Raw genomic sequence first — 15,100 nt, forward strand, 5'->3', positions numbered from 1 at the left:
CATGGGTGCGGGGGTGCGGCAAAAAAAAAAAAAGACCTGGGTCGGATTTGGATCTGACTCGAATCCAAATAAGCACGCAGGTAGGGTCCTCTCCCACGCGGAAGCAGATTAGGTCATGCTGAACATGAGCGTTTTTGCTCATGCACACATCGTGGCCGTTTGCATTTTGGATGAATGCCACATAGTTTGTTGACTTTTTAGCTTTTTAAAATGCAAATCGGATGGCCACGCAGCATAACCTAATATGCTTCCCCCTCCCCATGTTGCTCACTATCTCTCCTTGCTCGCCTTCTCCCCCCGCCGCACGCTCCCGTTTGTTTTCCAGTCACCTGACGCCAGCAAGCCCCACGTCCGGCGAGCTACCCGACGCCGGTCTCCGGCCCCCTTTCAGGTGAGCTCCTTCTCGCCTCTCTTTCCTGGGTCTTCTTCTTCTTCTTCTTTTTTCATTTTTTTTACATAGGGTCGGGTTGAGGGCACCAGGTGCCGCACACGCACTCGCGTCGCATCGACGCGGGTGCGACATCTGGTTAGCCAAATCCCTGTGACATAGACTCTTAATGAAATCACAAAAGCCCTCTCTCTTGCGCACGGATCAGCTCTCAAACCGCTCTCACGACTCCTAGGATGCGTGGATACCTCTCTAATGGCCTCTATATAAATGAGGGAGTCGGCCCTCAGGAGGTGTTTAAAACCCAAAAACACGAAATTACTTTTCAGCCCTTTTTAAAGTGCACCGACACAGTATCATACAATACGATACAAGCCCGTGTCGTTCGATACATATGGTACAAATACGATACACACTCATATCGCGATACGAGTGTTGTATCATATCGTTTTTCTAAAAAGTAGCGATATAGACAACATTGGTTTATACATTGTGATCATGCAAGCTTCACCATTGTTCTCATTTATGTAGATGGCATTGTTGTTGCAGGAAATAATACAGTTAGGAGTTGAAGATAATCCTTCATGACAAATTTCATATAAAAGAATTGGGTGTTTTGATATACATCCTTGGGGTACAAGTTGATTAGGCTGAAGATTTTTTGGTTCTCATGCAGTCTAAGTATGCTCTCGACTTTCTCCAGTGCAATGGGATGTTAGAATGTAAGCTATTTAAAACTCCTATGACCCAAAATACCAAACTGCAGGAAGGTGATGTCTTGGTTGATGAACCAAAGAAATATCAAAGCATGGTAGAAGCATTACAATATATCACATTTAAGAGACTTAATCTGGTGTATGCAGTGAATCAGGTTTTGCAGTTTATGCATGCTCAAGAAAAAGTCACATGGAGGCAAGATATATATTAAAGGGACTTTCAAATGCATTGGTTTATAAGAGAGAGCAAATTACACTTATGTTTTCATCATAGTTTTGGCTTATTGAGATGCTGATTGTGCAGTAGATGCAACTTAGAGGATATGATGTGTTTTTGGGCCCATACCATGGTAGAAAACAAAGAACAATAGCAAGATCAAGTACGGAATCTAAATACCGTGCTATGGCTGCAGTTACAATGTCTTGTGGATACATCATCGACTTATTGCATAAGATAAAAGAATCACTCTTTGTGCGACAACAGGAGTGCCATTCCACTAATGCTGTTCAACATGGAAAGATGAAACATGTTGAAATAGACTAACACTATGTCAGAGAAAAAGTCAAGGATAAACAAATTCAACCCCTTTATTTTTCTAACTAGCAATAGGTTGTAGACTTTTTCACAAAGCCCTTATCCATTTTGCTTCATTGGAGCTTGAAAGGAAAACTGTCCATGATTAACACCCATGTATAGTTTGAGGGGGAGTGTTAAGGGTTGTGTATATTTCGCTGTATCTTCGTATAAGGGTATTTGTGTCATTCAAGTTATGTTGGGACTTACGAGTTCATCATGTAATACTTAAAGAGACATTTTTGTCCAACATTACATTCTATATATATATATATATATATATATATATATATATACCTTGGAGGTATCTATATCTTGACTCTTTAAATGAGATGAATTACGTGAGTCATTGACACTATCCATGAGTTATTTATGGTTCTCAGGAGATGGCTGAGTACATTCTTGGCTAGTGGAAGAACTGACTAATAGTCTCTCTCGTCTGGAGTACACTTCAGTAAAACGTGGAAACGAGTAAGAATTATCAGTTGCACTTAAATTTTCAACATGTGACTGTATAACTGAACAAATTAACTGATGTTCAGCTCCAACAGAAGCATTGACTAAATCTGTCATGATATTTTCAAGAGTTATAAGTGTAGAGGCGTGTTCATTCAACAAAAAACTGGAAACCATATTGAGTTTAATACAACAAATTTATTGAACTCGATTTCGTGTCGTACTTTATAAAAAATAACATCTCTCAAGATCATAACACAGTTAGTTTTATGATTAAAACATTTATACCCAATGAATTCATCATAACAAATAAATTGACAAATATGAGCACAAAGTAAACTTGTCCCTTAATGATTGATGTACATGGATATAATAGAGACACCCAAAAGCTCTCAAATAAGAATAATCTGAATTTTTTTCTATATAGGAAAAAATGTTGAGTGAACATATTGAGAGTAGTAAAGGGTGTGCAATTGATTAAATAGATAGTAGAGTGAAAAATCTTTGTCCATAAATCTAGCCTCAATTTGGATTCAATCATCACGGTAAGAGTTGTCTCCCTTGTGTGTCTATGCTTTCTCTTCGTAGTACTATTTTGCTTGGGTGTCTTGAGACAAGACATCTCATGCAAAATGCTATTATCGTAAAGATACTGTTTAAAGTTATTGTAAGTGTATTTACCACCGTCATCATTCTTGATATGAAGATGTTAAGAGAAAAGTGATTTTCAACGTAATTCTTGAATCATTGTAAGGTAGAAAATACTTGGTCTTTATTCTTAAGGAAAAAAGATCTAAGTAAATCTACTGAAATCATTTATGAAGGTAACGTAATAGTGAGACTTAGAATGGGATAAAACATGTTCAAGACCCCAAACATCAGAATGCATAAGTTCAAAAGAAAATAAATGACTTTTTATTAGATCGTCAAAAAGGAAACACATGACTTTTACAAAGATTATATATAGAACAAGTAAAATAAACTTTAGGAATCTCATTTTTGAAAAAATAAGATTTTTGTTACATAATTGATGAATAAAACTTGAGTTGTAGTGACTAAGTTTTCCGTGTCACAATTCAAAGTCTTTATTTTGACTCTCTAAGGACGAAACAAGCAACGATGAAGAGTATAACAATTTGGTACAGTCTAGAAGACACAAGCTTGACTTCATCTAGGGTATAGAGATTCCCACATATTCTTCTTAAGCAAACATCCACTTTGTGTGAAAGTCCTTCATAAAAACAGAAGACGAACAAAAAGAGATGTGACATTTCAATTGATCACATAATTGAGACATAAAAAAGGACACATACTTGATACTGTAAATTTATTGCATTGAAGGTGTGCGGGTTTTATAAAAGAAACACCGCACTACTATGTTTGCCTGCTTGATCATTTGCTTGGAAGCCATGACAGAATGTATATCTGGCTAGACACGTAGGTCATTCGATCTGAAAAATAAGTGTCAATCCCAAATCTTGGGCATGTAAGATCTTTTGCTGCTCTTCTCGTTCCTTTACTGCTATTGCCAGGAGTTGATACAGTCACAGACTCCTAGTACCACTACTATCTATCATGACCGCACCTTGCCCTTTTGCTACTGAAGGATTTTTCCATCATGTTCATCAGGGCCATTGACACTCAGTTGCCTCTTCAAACTCTTCAGGATGCACCTCTTCTCATGGTTGGGATGTACCCAACACATTCTTTGTCAACTCCTTTTGTTTTCTAATTCTCTTTCCTCTAATTCTCCTGCAATAGCTTGTTTATCAACCATTCAACATCTGGTAATTTTTTGGAAGTGCTTGTGACAATATTTTGCTTTGTTCTTACCAATTGATGATTAATTCTTGAAATGTCTTCATGAACCTCCTTGTCACAATGCTTACGAGATTAATCAACCTATTTCCTTTATAAACTGGGTTGCATTCCTTTCGTGTTGGGTCTCTTGAAGTAGCTATACCCTTCAAACATTGAAAATATATGAAACCTTCTTAAAAAACACGAAAAAGGAGCTTATTTGCAATTCTGCACGTTAAAGCTCTCCTTCGCTTCAGTTACAATGGGTGTTTATATAAAGCACCTCTTATGCAACTCTTAGTGCTAGTTCTGAGGTTTAGAGGGAAAAAGAAGGTGGTTTGAGGTGGAAAAGGGTTGATGCAGGTTCAATCACACTCTAGGGATTGCTTTGAGGAAACCCCAATTTTTCGAGGTGATTTAATCCCAACATACAAGAGAATAAGCAGAAAAGTGGGTTGGGGAGGGAAAATGAGAGAAAATGGGGTCAAAATGATCCACTGGGCTTAGAAAAGGCCTTACAATAGCCTGTAAGGCTTTATATAAACATTTATAGGTATAAATGCCTCTGGATCTCCATGGCTCAGGTTGTTTTGATCCAATTGGACCTCATAGATGGATTCAGCATGTCCAAAATAATGGGGATCTACTTTTCAATTGTGTGTTCTCAATGGAAAAAACACGATTTATTACCTGGGGATGTTTCAGACATTGTAGGCTGTTGATTTTTGTAAAAACCTGCCTGTGTGATAATCAGATGATCTAAAAGCCTATTCCCTCTAAGAAAAAACATGTAGATCTCTAAGGTTAGTTTTATGAAAAACAACCAAGAAAATGAAAAAATATAAAGAGGCATTTCTACCTACAAACAATTGTACCAAATATGGTCCCTATATTACTCTGATTTTTGTTGAAGAGTTTCTCTGAAGTGGCATGGCCAAATATTGTCATGTCTTGGCTAAAAACTTCAATGGACTATTGAGTTTTCTGAGTTTGTTAGGTCTCAACCTAGTCATGTTTCGTTAAATATAACTGCTCAATTTGGAACCTCTCCCTAACATCCACTTACTTGGGGCTGGTTAATGAACCTAACTGCTCATGGTTGCCTCAGTTCATTTGTGTGAATCTTGTTTGGACTCATAAATTGTGCTCATCTGGGTCAGCCATAAGCAGCTCATTTGACCATGCTGAGCCAAGCATGAATAAAGGGTCCTCAGCTCAATTCAGCCTGTAGAAACTCATTAGAAGTAGTGTGTGTGTGTGTGTGTGGAGAGAGAGAGAGAGAGAGAGAGAGAGAGAGAGAGAGAGAGAGAGAGAGAGAGAGAGAGAGAGAGAGAGAGAGGCTATTTGGAGCTGTCCAGGATCAACTGCACTAGCTAATTATTCAATAAAAGTGAGTATATCATTCCGACACATGGAATTACCAGAGCATTTTACTCTTCCATTGCACAGGGATAGAAAAAGGTAGCCAATGAATGGATCAGTTTGGAAAACAGTGAATTGCTAGTTGTAGAATCTTTTCCTGTCTGACCAGACCCTGCAAAATGAAAGGTTAGCACAATTTCCTTGCTTCATTGGCAGAAATAGACCTAAGGGGTTTGATTTGGATTAATCATGCATGAATGTGATGTTCCTAAGTATGTGGTATACTTAATCTGTCCAGGTCTTGACTAACATATCCAGTCAAACTCAGGGGTTTGGGTATTTGATTGTCGTAGTCATTGGCCCATCCTTGTTGAAGTCCTGAATAGTTGAAAAATTGGGTTGACATTCATCCTATTACTGCCTTAAGAAACGATATTTCTCCTACTCATGGTGCATCCTGGTTGAAGATTTGGAGTTTGCTTAGACTTGAGATAGTCTTTTTTGACCAGCCAAGTCAATCTTGAATTCTGCACCTATGCAAGTGGAAGTGTCTGGCCGGGTAATTCTCCTGTCAACAGTGCATCCTCCTCAAAAGATTGAACTTGGATTTAGACCATGGTTGCCAGTTGAGGAAGCGGGAGCGGGAAGCGATACGGGAAGCGGGAGCGGGAAGCGAGGCACTTTCAAAATTTTAGGAAGCGGGGAAGCGTGGGACCACTTAGGAGCGATTCGGGAAGTGTCTCGGAAGCGACCTAGGAAGCGTCTCGGAAGCGAGGGGGAAGCGAAAAAAATAAAAATAAAAAATAAAAAATACAAAAAATTTAAAAAAAATAGGGGAAGCAAGGGGGAAGCGTGGGGGAAGCGAGGGGGAAGCGTGGGGGAAGCGTGATGGGAAGCGCGTCCCCCATTAAAGGGAAACGCGTCCCCCATTAAAGGGAAACACGCTTCCCAAAAAAGGGGGACGCTTCCCCCCACGCTTCGGAAGCGCGACGTTCCGCGCTTCCGAAGCGCGCTTCGGGGAAGCGCGCTTCCCCTTTTAGCTAGGCGCTTCCGGTAACCCTGATTTAGACTGTCTATTGTTGTTTGACTTAACCAAGTGGATTGAGTGTATTTTAATGCATGCCAAGTATCAATGTACTTTAGTTTCTGCGCAATTTTTAACTCTTGATAGGCAAAATTTAACTGGAATAGGTCTCTTTTTAAGTGTAAATTGAAAAATAAAAAGAACTGAACAGTAGTTTTGCAAGTGGGAATGGGGAGAGAAGGTGAGGGTAGAGTGGGGGAGGGGAGGACTTCCTTTTTTAGTATATATTAGCAGTAGTTTAGATTTCAGTTGCTACCTATTTAACTTGCTTTAATTCATACTATTTTTTATTCAAAGTTTGCGTTATACATGACATTGGAATTCTGCTAGAAGTGTAAATTTTTTCCAGGAATATTTTTTCATAGGCCTCATATTGGAAATTAGGCATTTTTCTGTTGTCTTCCTATATGATAACCATGGTCATTACAATCTTTTAGATGCTATTGCCTGTTTTGCAATAGTAATAAAAGCTTAAGTTGAAACCCACTAGAACTATGATTTTCAGCATTACGCTAGAAGTATGAGGAGTACGGGTGTTTCCACAAAGTTACCATACCTGTGTTGACATGGATACTGGCACAGGTACATCATAGGTATGGGTCAGACCAGTTTAGATTCTGACCTGATTCAAACTAAGCCATTACCTGTATACCTGCATAACCAACTTTTGGAAATTCCCATGTCGTACCCTATGTACCCGCACTCATACCTACATGACATAGATTGAGGCCATTCACACGCATATTAGGCTGCACTTCATCTCGGTATATTGGAAGGCTAAGAGGGATAATTTGAGAGTGGTGGAGAATCATAGGAGGTAATAGGATAATTATCTTCTTTTATGGGTATTTGCTGTAGACAGTGGGGCTTTTGTGATCCACAGGTGAACTCCACTTTACGATCAAAAGTGACCACTAAGAAGCAGCCAATGGAAGATCAATAGGTGGAGAATAAGGCGATTCCCATTCACCCCCATCATAACTGTGGGAAAGGGAGGCACTTCCATTCAACTGTTTTTGTACTTTCCATCGCTCTAGATCCAAATGCAAGCCAAAAATGACACACTATCTCATTCTCTTGTACCCTGTTTCGTGCTAATCTTAGACTCCATGACTTGTTCTTTGTCAGCACCTATGTGTGTGTGTGTGTGTGTGTGTGTGTGTGTGTGTGTGTGTGTGTGTGTGTGTGTGTCTCCACTTGCAGTAGAGACATCCGAAGTTACTTTTGTGAGACTGGCCATGAAGATTTGGCATATGCTTCACTGGCACACAACCACTTGCAGTAGAGATATCTGAAGTTACTCTCATTTCTGTTCTTTTTTCTTTTCAATGTAAGAGCTTTATTTTGCTGTGATCTGCAGCCTTTCATGGGAACAAAAGCGTGAGACAAAGATTTCATGAAATAGCTTTGGCTCATCAAATGGATCCGACTCCTGTGGCATTCTCTCAATTCGTGTGTGTGTGTGTGTGTGTGTGTGTGTGTGCGCGCGCGCGTGCGTACGTGTTAATCGTCGGTTATTCGTCTGGGGTATTCGTCTGTTTTGAGGGATATCAACATGTTTCTGATGCAACCCAAGCTGAAATTGCCAGTGTATGTGTTGGACAATTGCTTATGAAATGTGAGACTGGCCATGAAGATTCTGGCATATGCTTCACTGGCACACCCACCCACTTGCAGTAGAGACATCTAAGTTACTTTTGTGAGACTGGCCATGAAGATTTGGCATATGCTTCACTGGCACACAACCACTTGCAGTAGAGATATCTGAAGTTACTCTCATTTCTGTTCTTTTCAATGTAAGAGCTTCATTTTGCTGTGATCTGCAGCCTTTCATGGGAGCAAAAGCGTGAGATGAAGATTTCATGAAATGGCTTTTGCACATCAAATGGATCCGGCTCCTGTGGTATTCTCTCAATTCATCTATTTGACAAGACTTAATTTCTGTAGGAGCAGAAGTGTAGACGCCTAGTGACTTCTAAAATATTCAGAAGATATTGCAGTGGAATGTTGGCAATGCATATAGGAGCACTCCAATTTCCATGTACATTAGTGTGGAAGATTACTGTGTGTTTTACAGACAATTTTCATTTATCAGTGTTATGGATTACCTTTTTGTCTTCACCCCAGTAATCAGGTGTATGTAGGGTTTCACCGTGAAAAATCTGTTGGTTGAGAAAGTTGTCCATCATTTTGACTTCATGGCCAATAACCATCATGGTCGCTAACCAAGCAAGATGGTAAAAGAAGTCTCAAAACAGTGTGTCGGCAACATCCACATGTTATTGCCTTGGAGTTACGTGGATCACAATGATTGGTTCAGGCCGCACTTTCAAGCTTTTATATGTGCACATTGCAGCAATTTTTATTTGTGATCTCACTGCTTCTATCTACCAATGTCATTGATGCTTTGATTCAGGGGTTGAATTTAGTATAATTTTGATGACGCTTTCACAATCAAAGCACTGCTAGTTATTCTCGTCTACTGGCTGGCACTTTTCTGGATTATACTTTATTAGATATGCATTTCCTTGCTCCCTCACACCCCACCAAAGTTAATTGCAATAGGGTGAGGTCCATTTTTGCTTATTTTGGGCGGGCAGGCATGATAATTTGAATGTGGGCTCTACTGAGGTTCATATAATGCATGAGTTCCATCAAAAGAACTTATTCTCAACCGGTTATTGGGGCTCTTCTCATTCTAGGTTTAAACTGCATCTAGTTAACCAAGGCAATTGGGTAAAGATTATGGAAAGAAATGGTTGTGCTCATATCTTTTGCAGCTTATGACCTTGGGGGTTCCTTATTAAAAAAAGAGTTCATGTCTTGTAAAGCAGAATGCAATACCATCCAGTCCACACTGATCCTTGACATGATAAGCAAAGAAAATAAAAAGTAACAGGGAAGAGGCATATGACTGCAACTTTTATTGTTCATAACTTTGCCGAGGTGGTATCCCATGTGGTAAGTGGGGTCTTGTGCCAAGCTGAAGGCCCATTTTCGAATTCCTCTGCCACATGGGGCTTAAGAGAGATCTGGTAGGGGTCTGCCTAACCCCAGCTTGCCTTTCAAAAGAAAAACGATAATGGTGGTGATGATTGTAGTTGCTATGCAATAATTAGAAATATTTCTCATGATTCCGAGGGAATTTTTTAAGAAAAAGGCTCTTGGGGATCCAGAGTTGGTTCCAGGTTATTATAATGTGGATCCAGTGAAGATCCGACCTGTTGATCCCCGTGTAATTAGCTTTTGGGGCTCAGCTAGTCAATGTGAAAGGAATTAGTGTCAATGATATGAAACTTTTGGCTCGCTATTTGTGGGAAATCCTAGATGTGGGGGAATCCTGGGGTCTCCTGGAAACCAATAGTGGTCAGCATTTCAGGGGGTGCAATTTATCTCCATTAGTTTACATGTTTTAACAAATTTGTGACCAAACCAGCCCAAGAGGTTTGGTGTGGGCCTTGGCCACTAGGCTTGTGCTAAGGGTTCCATTTCCATGAGTGTCATCCCATTGCATTAATGAGGGTAAGGGATAAGCCCTTGCTAAGACGAAGCTTGGTGACTCCTTGGGGCAAAGGGTACACCCTGAGTTTACACCATCGGAACAGTGATTGTAAGTACGACCAGCAAAAATTATAGCAGGCTATGCCAGCATGACTAGCAGGTTTTGCTTGCATGACTAGGCCAATGTTGTCAGTATCGGTGTCTATCAACCTGTATCGGCCGGCCGACAATCGATACACTTCACCTTTGAATCGGCTCTTTTTAATAAATATAAAAAATACTTAAAATTATTTTAATTCAGAAGGATTGACACATAATTTATTTATTTGTCAATTCAGAACGATTCACTTGAGTATCGATACCGGTATCTGTAGATTCAACTGAATTGTTGGCCAAATGATGTAGATTCAACTGCATTGTTGGCCAAAGATAGAGGGCCGATACTGAGACTGACAACATTGCCAGCAGGTTATATATCCCCCCCCCCCCCAAGACGGCTGTTAGCTACATCTTGTGTTCAGGGGTCCGAATGAGCGCCACGTATATAAGCACGTTGGGCTCGTATCCCTGTGTGTCGGCATCACCTAGCATTGGAGTTGCAAATACTTAAGTATCCTTTACCGCCATTCTCGTCATGAAACGACAGTCAGAGAAAAGGACAAAAATGTTCTCTATATAGAAAAGTGAAGCATCGGTTTGAGAAAATGACAAAAATGCCTTTTATCTAGAAAAGTGAAACGCTGGTTCAAGAAAAGGACCAAATTGTCCTCTATCCAGAAAATGGAGGATGATCTTAACTCTTAAAATAGTCCAAATGTTTCGTTTTCGCCTGGAACACTAAACTTTTGCAACTTCTGCTATAACAGGAGCTCCCTTTGACGACGCACCCTTTATCGTTGTCTACTGCCACCAGACCCTCCTTTGCGATCGTCTGTTGTCACCGGACCCTCCTTTGCCGTCATCTGCTTCCACCAGAGCACCTTTTGCCATCGTCTGTTGCTGTCGGAGTACCCTTTGACGTCGTCTGCTGCCACTGGAGCATCCTTTGCCATCGTCTGCGCAGTGGCAGCATATGAATCACAATATAAAAGCAACTGCGGTTTGTTATTTGCTTATACTATGCATCGAGTTGTTACTTACTATGCCAATAAAAGAAATGACATGTCGTACATGTGTATTGATGATAGCGCTTTAATTATATGTACGATGATGTAAAGTGAGTTTAATAGAAATCGATAAATGTGCAACGATTTGAATACGAAAATCGCCACCTCAAGCGCGTAAAAATGTATTTTTGCATGCACACATTTTAAAAGTCATTTTACAAATATATACTACAAAACACATAATATCTTACAAATCGATATACATATCGTATAATATATTACAAATCTATACGGCAATTCAGCATAATACCTTACAAATCGATACTACAAAATACATAATATCTTACAAATCGATAAATATATCGCAAAATATATTATAAATCGATAAAAAAAATCAGCATAATAACAAACAAATCGATATTAAAAAACTAAACAATATCTCACAAATCGGTAGTATGTTACTAAAACCGCAATTTGAGATACAATGTATATACTAAATGAATGAAGGATACCAGATGGGGTAGAGGCCATTCCTCGCATTTGTAAACAAGTATTCTTGTCAATAGGTCCCAGCGTCTTACAAATATTGATAAGTTTCCAACCATCAAAAGGACAAGATTCACCTGTAATAACAAAACAATGCTTTAATGACACTCAAGACGACATATGTTCTTCAACGATAGCATGATGACATGAAAAGGTACTCACGATGCCTTAATGGCACTGGTTGGAATGTTTGTGCGTCATTGCTTTCTTCCATAATGCCTAACGACAACGAAAAAGAAGTGAAGACTGTAAAAAGAGATGACCGACAAATTCGCCTATGATGCCCACCAATGATCGAACCAGTCGATCGCGAACACAGGAATATTTTGTAACACAAGGCAGGAACGAGAATGCGACAATGTATTGTAAAACAGGCTAAAAAATATGGTAGAAACCTCGACTCGAGACGACGACAAAGTTTGCGTTGTCAAAGGGAGCTCCTGTTACAACAGATGGCGTAAATGTTTACTGCTTAGGGCGAAAACAGAATGTTTGAACTTTGAAGAGTTAACATCATACTTTCTGGATGGAAGACTTTTTTTATCCTTTTCTCGAACAGTCGTTTTTCTTCTTTTGAATGAAAGATATTTTTGTAATTTTCTCAAACCGTCGTTTCATGACGAACATAGCAGGAAAGGGTACTTAAGTCTTTGCAACCGCACCCGATGCTAGGTGATGCCGACACACACGGAGATACGAGCTCGTGGAGTTCTTATACGAGGCGCTCATTGGGACCCCTGAACACGAGATGTAGCTAGGGGGAGAACACACACCACCCTCTCCAACGTTACTAGGTCCCCATTTTTATGGGAAAAACAAATGTGACCAAACCTACGTTGAAGGGCCTATTTTTATTATCTGGTAGGTTGTATAATTGCACTTTTAAGGGCCAGTTATTTACGCTTGGAGCTAAACAAGTGTACTGTTTTTTGGGTAGTAAGATGCCAGTGGCCTAACGTTGTGGAGATCTACGGAAATGCACCTTTTCAATGAGGAAAATAATTGGGATGAGTGCTTGTATTTGTACCTTCTCCTTGATAAATGACTGGTTCAGAAGCCTGCTTTTTATCATGACTTGTATATCCAGCTTCGTTGTTACTCTTTTTTTTTTTCTTGAATATAAAAGTGCTTAAAGAATTTGTGATTGTTTTTGGTGCATGTGGCAGCATGGGAGCCTTACTTTTAGAATTTAGATTTGTCATCAATCATTGTCAGCTCTCAAAAGCATTGTTGTCAGTATTGGGCCGATAAGTATTGGCAGAAATCGATACGAATCGGTGTTTTTTAATAAATGTAAAAAGTACTTAAAATTTAAATTTTAAGATTATTTTAATAGTTTTAACACGTGTCACCTTTTACTTGATACAGAATATTTTATTATTATTTTTTAACAGATTCAGAACGATTCACTTAAGAATCAGAATCGCAGATTCACCTGAATCCTTGGCCAAACGATTCAAAGCTGATGCCCAAACTGACAACATTACTCAAAAGTATGGCAGCTGCTATTAGATCGTGGGATGACCCTTAACATGAAAAGATCAGGTGCAATATGATTGCACATATATTTGTGCATTAAGCACCTGGGTACAGACTTGTCACTATGGAGCCCAAGGCCTGATAGTGAGCGATCAGGTGCTTAATGTACAAAATTTGTGCCATGTGATTGCTCCGGACTCACCTTAACCGAAGAACGACTTTGCAAGGGTTAATCAAAAGATCTAGAGACAGACCTGCATATAATGATATAAAGAATGAAATCTTTTGCAAATCGGCCAAGGAACTAATTTGTAAAAACCATTTTCTTTTCTGATGGAGTACGGGTAGAGCGGGACAATTTGAGTATGAAGGGTCCTCTTGGATCCTGTTTTAGTATATAGTTTTTTGTATTTGGGATTTTTTTTTTTTTTAGAATTTAATCTTTTTATGTAACAACTAGTTTTATTTTTTTATAAATAGTTGTTAGGTAGGGGATTAGGGAGATAGATGATTGAACCGGCCTTATTATTTTTATGAATATTAATTTTTATTTTTTATTTTTCTACTTTTCATTGATTTTCATGCACAAAAGGTAACGTAGGAATTTTTCGGTCAAACGTGCATCAAAGTGGCATCAGAACACTGTGCCACACAATTCAAGAAGTGAATGGAGAGATCATGCAGAGACTAATGTATGAGATGTAAAACAACAAATAGATTTGATAAGACAAGACATAGCATCATTGGTAGAGATGTTCAAAGCTCAGTTTGGATTTCAGAGAACAAGCGATACTGTGAGGATCATGAGTTTTCCATTAATTGATACTCAGCCGTTTTGCCGCCCATCAACAGGCCTATAAATAGTGCATGATTCAAAGGTGAGTCTGCAACAACTCATTGTGCCTCCATCATCCCATGGAAAAGTGACTAGTTCATTCCACCCTTGACTCTCTCTCTCTCTCATTCCATGAACATACCATACCTGAAGACCAAGTGGAAGGCCGGTCCTACTCCTCTCGGTGTCAAGTGGTCGAAAAGAGTAGGCCAGTTAGAGGCCAACCCACCGGTGGGAAGCTGCTCACCATTACCAGTAGGGTCTCCATGTGCACAACATCAGTTCAATCGTTCATGCTGATCGAAAAAAAGTAGAAAAAACACAAGCAGATTCAAGCTCAAGGGCGAGCCTTCTCCAACATGGGGAGAATGATGAAGAGACAGAGTGGAACAAGCCGAGTCCGAAGGATTCATTTGAATCTTGTTTTAGTTTAGAGTTTTTTGTATTTGGGTTTTGTTTAGAATTGAATCTTTTTATGTAATGAATCTATTTCAGATCCAAAATAGGATTTGGGTTTTATTTTTCTAAAGTACTTGTTATATGAGGTGATTAGGGAGATGGATGATTGAATCCTTATTATTTTTCTGAATTTTTATGTATTTTTTCATTATTTTTTTACTTTTCTTTGATTTTTGTGCATGAGTTGGGTAAAGTTAGGAATTTTTCTGAATCTTAGGCACATCATTTTCATACATTATTGCATTCATATGTCAAGATTAGATTGCTATCAGTTTTTTTATTGTTCTATCTTTATTAAAAAAATATAATTGGTTGTTGGGTCACTCACTTCAGGACCCTTGGCTCTCATGTTCAAATCTCTCATGGTTTATCACCCAACATGACTTAAAAAAACAATAAAAGGGTAATTTGCATGAAACACTTAAATATATGGTGAATTTGTGTGCAGCTTTCTCAATTTAAAAGAATTTAAGATACCGTTTTAAAATACTGGTAATTTTTGGCATCCTTTCATGTTTTGGCCACGATCAATGAAATATGACAAACATGCCCAATTTACTTTTTATTTTAAACTGGTTTGCCCTTTTTGTTGCTTGTTGATTGAAAAAAATCAGGCACCATCTAAGTTCTCGCTTGTAAAAATCAAGTTTCATGTAAAAGCGCTCATGAAAAAGTTAGGCGCCTCGATCGAAAACATCAGGCATCGTAATTTCGACTAAGGCGCCTCATGTTGCAAGTAATAAAAGGATAAAATTAGAAAGACATTTAAACGTTTTGAAAGCATCATCATTACC

The 15,100-nt window shown here is 39.0% G+C and overlaps 1 protein-coding gene across 2 annotated transcripts in view; it reads left to right on the forward strand.

Moving 5' to 3' along the window:
- The window catches only part of LOC149822358 (serine/threonine-protein phosphatase PP1), a 41,351-nt gene extending 32,489 nt beyond the window's left edge, over window positions 1–8,862 (forward strand). The window contains exon 4 of one of the 2 annotated variants that reach the window (XM_089981188.1): window positions 8,207–8,862. In XM_089981188.1, the coding sequence (XP_089837314.1) occupies window positions 8,207–8,230 (24 nt within the window). In that variant the 3' untranslated portion in view covers window positions 8,231–8,862. Of the gene's footprint in view, window positions 1–7,740; window positions 8,186–8,206 lie in introns of those variants that run through there. The other variant, XM_089981189.1, reaches the window with a different exon arrangement.
- Window positions 8,863–15,100: the final 6,238 nt, after the last annotated feature.

This window comes from Nuphar pumila, chromosome 11 (assembly GCF_984573655.1).
Source record: "Nuphar pumila chromosome 11, dmNupPumi1.hap1.1, whole genome shotgun sequence".
NCBI lineage: Eukaryota > Viridiplantae > Streptophyta > Magnoliopsida > Nymphaeales > Nymphaeaceae > Nuphar > Nuphar pumila.